The 9,889-nt window shown below is 35.3% G+C and overlaps 1 protein-coding gene across 1 annotated transcript; it reads right to left on the minus strand.

Moving 5' to 3' along the window:
• Nucleotides 1–2,194: 2,194 nt before the first annotated feature.
• Nucleotides 2,195–9,441, minus strand: LOC109170875 (ABC transporter G family member 28-like). The gene is made up of 14 exons (XM_019320012.1): nt 9,142–9,441; nt 8,730–8,806; nt 8,186–8,476; nt 7,903–7,966; nt 7,644–7,790; nt 7,431–7,465; nt 7,136–7,209; nt 5,849–6,732; nt 5,370–5,666; nt 4,278–4,763; nt 3,813–3,961; nt 3,347–3,636; nt 3,083–3,213; nt 2,195–2,627 (listed from the first exon to the last, which is right to left on the minus strand). The coding sequence occupies exons 1-14, from the start codon at nt 9,381–9,383 to the stop codon at nt 2,471–2,473; spliced, it is 3,324 nt and encodes a 1,107-aa protein (XP_019175557.1). The 5' UTR covers nt 9,384–9,441; the 3' UTR covers nt 2,195–2,470.
• Nucleotides 9,442–9,889: the final 448 nt, after the last annotated feature.

Consider the following 9,889-nt stretch of genomic DNA (forward strand, 5'->3'; position numbering starts at 1 on the left):
GGTACTGACTGTGTGAGGATCACGTTGAGTGAGATTGTTTCATCTCTTACTTTTTTTATGATTGGTGTTTGAGATAGTGGATTGGACACACTGATGGACATTCCCTAGATATAGATACAATTGTATCGAACTGGGTAACCAATATCTGTGTCATTTACTTTCTACCAGTTACATTTTTACACTATGTTCTTTACTGTTGTATAATTTGTTAGAACTATCGGTTAAGATTTGTGTGATATCAACAAGAACCATTTGGGTCAAAAAGTCAATTGATCATTAAAAATTATCAAAATACACAAAATCACAAATACAACTAAATAAACAATAAACTTGCCCACAATCCAAATAAACTATCATGAGCAAGCTACGTTCAAAAAGTACAAGAGAAAATATTCTAATAATCTATTTCACAACTTTTAAATTGTGTAAATATATTTTTACTACTTCAGACTCATACTATTTCAATGTGGAACAAAGAACTTCTACAAATTTTTTTAGAGGGTTTTTTTTTTTTTTTTTTTTTTTTTTTTTTTTTTTTTTTAATAATTTTAAGGATATACTTTTATTATTATTATTATTATTATTATTATTATTATTATTATTATTATTATTATTATTATTATTATTATTATTATCATTATTAGAGTGAATTCCATTTTTGGTCCTACTGTTATAAGGGCGTTTCTAATTTTAGTCCACATTAATTTTTTTTGCCACTTTACAACCACTGTTATTGAATGTGTTCCACTTTTAGTCCACCGTTAATATTTTCGTCAAGAGGCCGTATAATCAAAGGGTATTTTTGTCTTTTTATGTTTGTCTCTTCTCTTTTAATCCAGACGCTTCGTCCTCCTCCGATATTCGAAGATGGCTCTTCGAACAATGAGAATGGGAAGCCAAAGCTACATCGTTTCGTTCGTTCCAACATGGGCCGGCGAGGTTTCTTAGGTTTTAGGTTTAATGTTCTCATTTCTTTAGTCAAACATAGTCTTGGATGAGAAGAAAGGTCAAAATACCCCTAGATTACACGGCCTCTTGATGAAAATACTAACGGTGGGACTAAAAGTGGAACACATTCAATAATAGTGGTTATAAAGTGGCAAAAAAAATTAAGGTAGACTAAAATTGGAAACGCCCCTATAACAGTAGGACCAAAAATGGAATTCACTCTTATTATTATAAGGAATGAGATACCCACATATACAAGCTACTACATCAAATGTCATCATAATTACCTTCACCGAGGCTCAAACCTACCACCTCGCACATAAGGAAACAACTTGGTACTAGTGAACTACAACGTCCTTGATTTTTTTATAATTTTAAGGCTATCCTTTAAGAATCAATTTTACACCCCCATTATTAATTTTGAATGTAACTCGACCTAAATCTAGTGGACTTTACTCAAATTAATACCTCAGAAGTGCTATTCACATGTCATTATTGGGCAAATTATTGTGTGGACCATATTATGTGGACCATAACAAAAAGTACATTTTTAATATACTAAATGTACATTTTTTTTTTGTATTGTATGTACGTTATTCAATATAATGTCCATTCAGTACAAAAATAATGTACATTTCCTGATTACAATGTACATTATTTTTGTACCGAATGTATATTATTTTACAATATACAAAATATGGTCCATACAACTTGTGTGGATCATGGTCCACACAATAATGATTGTCAATATTGTGCCAATTTTTCATCGGTTTAGAATGATTGGGCAAAATGTAATCCAATCTGCACGTGTGTTTATCTCTTTAAAATTATACAAGTTTTGATTATTTAATCATAATAACTGATTTTTTTTTTAAATTTATGATTATTGAATTTTTTTTATTTTTTATTTATATTAAATCCTTTTCCTTGATATCATTATCCAAGTAATAAGCTTTTACAAATTTATGTTGTGTATCTTCTTCCCATCATATTAGTTGATGCCTCTGCTAACCCCATCCCAAAAAGGATGGGACTTACAAAATGATGCCGCATGCAACCCTCTTTTGAAAGTCAGAGAGTATTGTAGGAATGTAAATAAAATAATTAAAAATTACAAATTTGATAATATGAAGATAGGACTCACTTTTAAAAGTGAGAAGAGTATTTAAGTATAATTTTAGCCTAACCAGGGACTGTACCTGTTGAAATTTGCAGGTTTGTTTGGGGAATGAACCAAAATATTACATTAGTTACAACAGTGTTTCCTAAACTTCTGCTGCTGAATACATTAATTACAACAACATATATTACTACTACAAAGTACACACTAATGTACAACAACGTTCACAGTGGTGTCTCTGGCCCTCCAAATGTCTGAAAGAAAGGTTAACTAACTCAAACTACACTGCTAACCATTATTATTGCTGATGTATCAGTATCAGAACGTGATTTTGAAGAGGTTTGGTGGGTTCTTCCATGGCGATGAAGAAAAACCCAGGCGAGATACGACGAAACAGAAGACTCATTTTTTCTGGAAGGTGATCAGACAGAAGAAGGCTAGGCCACGGCTGAGTATGCCTGCAATAATGAGGTATCCCAGACAAGGATACCAGTCTTCAAGACGATAGCCTCTTTGTTTTAAGGTGCCACATCTTGTGATCAGCCACACTCCATAGTACCTGACACCGTAAAGAAAAGATGAGAAATAAGCCACCTACCATATGAGTCAACGAGTACGCCTGTTGAGCATATAATATATAAAATATGAATGTGTAGTTTTACGGTCAGTTTAAACATTTAGTTGAGACAGTTTTGTATCAGAGCAGCGAGAGGACAATATTTTAAGTATTATGGTTGTTCCTTTTCATGTTTGATCTGATACCTCATCGGCTGTGGCAGGGAGGCAGGTATTCATCTTCAGGGAACTAAGCAATGAGTCAATGACATGGACATTAACGAGAAGTTTGGTTGGAAGGAGGGAATTAGGGGGGAAAGGAATTGTAATTCCGTAGGAATTCAAATTCCATTGTTTGATGGACATAAATAGAATTGCGGGGAATTGAAAGGGATAAATGTACTATTTCGGTATGTTAGATGCAGGTAGGTAGAGGATGGTGATATCCAAGCGTCTAACCTTTTAGCATTTGCTATCGAGAATGCTTCCAAAGCCCACTTGGTGTAGCAAAAATCTCCTAATCTCATCACAAATTTATCGCCCTCCTGGTTTGCTACAAGAGTCAATACAACTGGAACCAGGACTGACCACTGCACCAAACAAAATATAATGTAGATTGTTGAGCATAAGATATATACAAAAAGCTGAAATCTATATATATAGAGATTAGTTCATGTAAACATTACTCAAGCCAGTGCAAAAGTGGATGTTTGAAATGCTTACCAGTTGAGCTTGACCAGGGTCGAAGTATATGGCAAGTGCATAAGCTATTCCGGTGACACAGTATATGAGACAAATCAGGACAATGTAGTTATCCAGAATTGTAGATCTAGGATTGTTGAAGAAATAGAACATTGATAGATAAACTGCTGGCTTCACAATTGTGTTGAAATGGTCAATTGTATCCTTTGCTAGAAAATAAGCCAAGCTGCTTATGCCCGAAGCACTCTCTCTCCAATAGTATATTTTATCTGGAGCAAATGATCTCAATGCTGCAATCTTGCTGAGTAAGGCTGAAACAGCAATAAGAAATTTGGTAGACGAGAAACAAATCCAATCAAAACAGGGAGAAAAACAAATCCAATCAAATAGATTAGAATGCTTTTATTGGTTCTTGACATGGATGGAAAGCCTGGAGTGTGAAGTGAAAGTAGAAATTATGTACAAAAGCAGAAGGTATTGTACTTACAGACAGCAATCACGGTGTAAAGATATCCCATGGACCCGAAAGTTTCATCACTCACTTTAGCGAGTGTTCCTAAACAGATTCCAGCAAGTAAGAGAATAAGATAATCTACTGCCTGTATCCTAGCTTCTCTCAATCTCTGCTTGCCAAGCCTGAACAAAGAGCAATACCAATATGTTACTACTAGAGGAAATATGCTGAAAGTGATGGTACTATGGTAGAAGTACTAAGGAATTCATAAACAGGCTATCAGAGTATTTTGAATGTCAGTCGGTTCTTTCTTCTTTCTTCTCATCATTTTTTATACTACTGTGTGGGAGAATCTTCTGTAACTTGAGCAAACTTTATGATCATTGAAGACTTGCTTTATAAGGACCAGCTATGAGTCTTGGAAAAGAAAATGGAAGCAATAAATTGAATAGAGTATAGAATAGGAGTATTTTAATAATGATGGAAAAAAGTCATTACCTTCCAAGAAAAAATTTATACTGCGTCATCACACCTGGTGTTATTCGACCGGACAAGTCCTTTGAAGTCAAAAAATTATGCGTCAATTGGTCCTTTCTCTGTTGAACATTGGATTTGACATCCTGCCACAGCTCTGCTGCAAAAGTTAAAGCAGAAGTGGCAGCAGCAGGATTTCCTCCATGACCTGAATTTTCTCCAGCTGGAGCTGATAATCCAGCAGAATCCAACATCTCTGGTGGTACGGGATAACCATTATGAAGCATCCACCTGAGAGGAAGGTCTTTGTAGCTCACCCCTATGCTTGGACTTAGTTTTACTATTCCCTCTAAAATGTCAATGAAGTGATCTGGAGGATTAACACGCTCTGGGATATGAATCCCAAGGCCTGCAAAGTACTCTTCAACTTTCTTCACTGGTCCATGATATACGGTTTGACCACCCTTGGCTAGAAGTATAAAATCATCAAACATCCTGAACAATGTGTAGCTGAACCAAGATATGGCGAACACACATATTTACTCACAACAATTAGTACAACAATCTAATAGTTGCTGGAATCAGAAACATGCTGTATGGTAAAGCTTGGTGTCGGTATATCAGCAGTGCTCACAAAAGTAATGATCTAGAATCTTCTTATCAAAAATTTTATGCAAAGAAATATAAAATAATTGGAGTGTGAACAAGATATTTGATTCAGTTTGCTCTTTCACTTGCACAGTTGCACTTACACACCATAACTGAAGAAAGTCATTATGTTGTGATGCAAAATATTGATGAAGGTAGAGAGGAAGAAAAGAGAAATTCTAACTATTACAAAAGAACTACCTTATGGTTGTATAAACATTTAAGATCTTATATACCATTGCTGTTCTATACCAGGTATTGGAAAAACGTTTATGGTCTCACAGTACTTTTATGGTATTCAACACTTTTGGTACTTCTCAAGTACGGAGTACTTAATATCATGAATTTGAGTTGGAGATGACTAACAATTCTATTTAAGGAGTGAAAACAAAATAGTAAGACAAGGTGGAGAGAACAAATGTTAAAAACCAGTGTAGATTTAAAGGGGGATACAGTTTGCAATACTACCTGGGTTGGTGAAGCACCATGCATATATTTACTCCTTCAAGGGCTTCTCGTCGAAGAGCTCTAAGTAATAACTGAGAAGAAGAACTATCCAAACCAGTAGTTGGTTCATCTAAGATCAATAAAGAAGGCTCCATAACCATTTCCAGCCCCACATTTACTCGCTTCCTCTGGCCCCCAGATATGCCTCGTTTCTCCACAGTTCCTACAAGGGAATCTCTTACATGTTGCAATCCAAGGGATTCAATTACTCTTTCAACAACTAAAACCTTTTCTGGTTTTCCAAGATCTGCCGGCAATCTAGAAATAAATAAAGTAAAATATTTGAGACAATTAAAGGGATTAACAAAAGCAAGAAGCGACTATATTTTATATTAAAGATCAGATGGGAATCAATTTTCAAATTATATATTAACCATAAATTGTTTCATTTTTTACACCATGCAATAGATGGGTATGCAAAGAAAATTAATGTAACATACCTGCACCTAGCACTAAACCAGAGATTTTCTTCCACTGTCAAGTTTCCATGCACTGTATCATCTTGGGGGACAAAGCCAATGATTTTCTTGTATGACCGCATACATTCAGGCTGTCCATTTATAAGAATCAAACCAGTCATGGTGCACCCAGTAGCTTTTCCAGTCAAAGCAGATAAAAATGTTGTCTTTCCAGCCCCAGATGGACCCATGATTGCGGAAACATGACCAGGCGAAAATTTACCTGACACGCACCTTAACAAATGTTTATCTTTCCCCTTCAAAGTAAGTGTCAGGTCTTTAAAAATAACCTCAATAGGGGGTCTGGCCCCAAGTTCAAATTCATTTGCCATCGAAATGACACCAGAAAAGGTCAGATTCTTGTTCTGCTCCTGCATAGCTTTTTCTTTCTCAATTTCATTATATGCATATCTAAAAATTTGGCTGCGAGTATGCAATTCCTTAGTCTTATGCTTCTTCAAATTTTTATCTCCTATCTCCACATTAAAACCCTCATGACTCTCAGGGTTTTCTTCAAGTTCACGCATCATTTTTGTAAGGTTGCTTTGCTTCTTTGCTTTTGCTTGAGACATACCAGAGGGCACAGGTGGCAAGGGAGCACCACTTCCAGATTTAGGCTGACCTGTGCCCTTTGATTCTGCCATTGAAGGCTTTCTACGGGAAAATGTTCGTGAAAACGATTCTTGTAGTCCACTTGCATGCTTTTTAGCAGTATCCTTTGCAGATTTCCATTTTTCACGCGCCTGTGCTGTTTCCCGTGCACTTCTTGCAGCAGCTTCCCTGGACTTTGCTTGTTTTTTCTCTCTAGTGCTAATAACTTGGTCAGACCAATTGTATATAATGAGAATTACAAGTATGATTCCAGCCTAATCAATGGATAAAAGAGGGCAGTTAGGCATATATATAAATAAAGCATTTATCCAAGAGGTGACTCATATCCTTATCTCAAAAGGATTAAAATAATTCTTTGCAATGTAAAGAATATGGCAAGGTGGAGTAGAATACGAAACCTTCCTCCCTTCCCAGTGCTTACTATTTCTATTTCCACAGCCTTCTCTTTTCTTTCCCTATCCATCCTTTTAAATTGTATACACTTCACCCATCCCTCCTTTTCCCTGTGGCCTCTTTACTTCTTCAGTTTAGGTCAATCAATCAATGCATTACAATCAGACAGCTAGACTTTAAGCATGCAAGTCAATAGAATGAATTTTCTTAGAAGTGCATCTGCATATAACTTATATTTATAAGATTAGTGAAAGAATGACTTACGAAAAAGAGCAGGCCATATGCTGTAATATTTTGATTTTCAGTTTGCTCTTCACAAGTAGCCAATTCGTAACACCCTGCAAAATCGGGTTTGCTGTTATATCTATTGTCAGAGACTAGGCTGATGTTTAGACCATAAGAAAACATTCAAAGGAACAACGTATTCAACAAGATGAATGTTTAAAGACTGCAGGAAACAGAGGAGAAGTGACAATTAGTTTCAGACACCGCCTTCCACCTTGACATTCACTGAACAATGAAGCTTATTGAGATACATGAAAGCATGAGAAAGACTTACTCGTTTGCTCTGTTGAGCCAGCTCTGCAGTAATGGCTGTAAAGGACATAAAATCAAGAATAAGGTAACTGAGTGCCAGCTTATCACCTTCAAAACATGAGTTACAGTATGCACAAAATATGAACTGATAGACTGAAACATGCATTGAGAAAAATGGGGAAAAAATAATATAAAATTGGCAAAATGTCTAAAGTGTTAGGATAAAAATCAATACCCACGACTGCAAGGATTTTTCTGGGTCACTGTTGGACAGTAAAATCCTGCTTTGCAAAATAGATCAGAATTACTCACAAAATCAACCCACACATCTGCTCCACCACAGGTATGATTTGACTCTCCAGGAGGCAGTTGATAACTGTACCTGCAAATCATCAACCGGGAATATAACTTTAAGGCAAATGCAAAAAGGAATAAACAGGAAAAAATAAAAATAAAAAATAAAAATAAAAACTTTGTCTAGAAAAGGAACTTACGGATCACATACACCTGTAGTGTCATTGAGTTTGCCGACAGGGCAATAAGAGCCTAATGGGCAGGCTTCACCAGTGAAAGAACAAAGGATCAGACAAACAAACAAAATTGTGCAAATTCATAGTGATTGTAGGATCAAGAAATGTGACTCTACAATGTACGAGTTACCCTATTCAACATCTTCAAATAATAAGAAAGAAGCACAGTATAGAATCAGAGGCAGACAGAAAGAAAAATGTGAAGAAGTTTCTGAACTTATGAGCTAATAATATCCAGACAACTCACGTATCATGCAGGTCAGACCATGAGGACAAAAGAAACCTTCACAGCAAGCTTGACATTCAAGAGTTCTGGACGGTATTTCCTTTGAATTTTTAAGGTCTACCTGCACATCTTTTCCGACACTACAAGCCCACCCTGGCTCACAACCGGAAACCCATGATGATAAATTACAGTTTATGTTAGGATTCACATAGTTGCTACTCTTTGTTCCACTGTCTTCCAGTGTATCCAAAATTATGCTTGACGCATAAAATTTCATCTCTGAAGCTGTACATAATCGCTGCATAATATCCCCTATCAATCCATAAAAAATGTAATATAATGTCAAATAAATTAAATTTGAAGTGGTTGAAGGGATGTATTTCTTTTCAACAAAAACTCTAAGCTAATAAATGGACTACTCATTTATTATTTATATATCATATTGCTGTAAAGCATATTATCTCTCATGCTTCAGCAGCTCAAAATATGAACATTATTTATGTTTGTTAAATTACAATGATAAAGACTAGTAATCAAAAACAAGAAGAAAAACATTAGAAAATACCTTTTGTCTGTTTAACGCAGTTGGAAAGGAACTCTGTGTCTTTTGAGAAATCAAATGCTGCTTTCCAATCAGCATCCCTATAACGCAAACATCATTTCAAATTTGAATGCCGATTTCAGTAATAAAATGCAATGCCATTAAACATAAAACATAAATTAAATTTTAGTTATTTTCATGAACATTTTATTACTTTAGGCATTAAATTAAAAATGTACGTTTTTGTAACTTTTAACGAGAGACTAAAATGATCAATCGTAAATATTTGAGCATAATTTTTTTTTTCTTAATTAATAATTTGAATGCTAACATTGTTTCATGATCCTTCAAATTTCTGCATGCAACATGCATGCATGTGGAGAGCTATACATAGGCCTATATATACCCGGATTGCTAAGGCTGAAGAAGGACTTACACATTGTCGACGCAATAACGCAATTGTGTGCGGACGCTATCATCGAAAAGGGAGTTGAAATTCTTAAACTTATCATAGACGGCCTGCGCGAAGAGCTGGACCGCCGCCGGATTATCCGTATCAGTGGCGGCGTGGCCCGATCGCGGTGCCGAAGAAGTCAAAATGAGGATTAAAACCGGAAAAAAGCTCCGAAAAGCGACATTATTGTCGTCGTTTAAGCTTCCTTCTTTTCGTATACGCATTTTCAGGCCAAAAGGGGCAAAATTGCTGTGGAAATTCGTGAAGATTTGGAAATTGAAAATGGAACAAAACTAGGGTTTCGTTGTCTTGGGGGGAAGGATAGGAGATGGGAAGTTTGTTTGTCGAGGAAAGAAATGGCGGGGAGAGAAACATGGAGAGAAGAGAATCGAGAGAGGAAGAGAATACCATGCTTATACCGTGGACCAAAATTCACGTAGCATTGGTAGCAAGCGGATCTCTAATATAAGTTTTATTTTAGAAAAAATTACAATTCTGGTTCCTCAATTATTTTTCAATTGTCAATATAGTTCAGAGTTTTTTAATTTCAACTAATATAATTCTCAAATTAAAATTTAAATTATTATTATTATTATTATTATTATTATTATTATTATTATTATTATTATTATTATTATTATTATTTTGAGGACAAAAGGAAAACATTCATTAATAAAAGTGTTCAATACAATGCGGAATAGAAGATAACCAACAAGTGAAATTAGTCTGA

The sequence above is a fragment of the Ipomoea nil genome, unplaced genomic scaffold (assembly GCF_001879475.1).
Source record: "Ipomoea nil cultivar Tokyo-kokei standard unplaced genomic scaffold, Asagao_1.1 scaffold3377, whole genome shotgun sequence".
Classification (NCBI taxonomy): Eukaryota; Viridiplantae; Streptophyta; class Magnoliopsida; order Solanales; family Convolvulaceae; genus Ipomoea; species Ipomoea nil.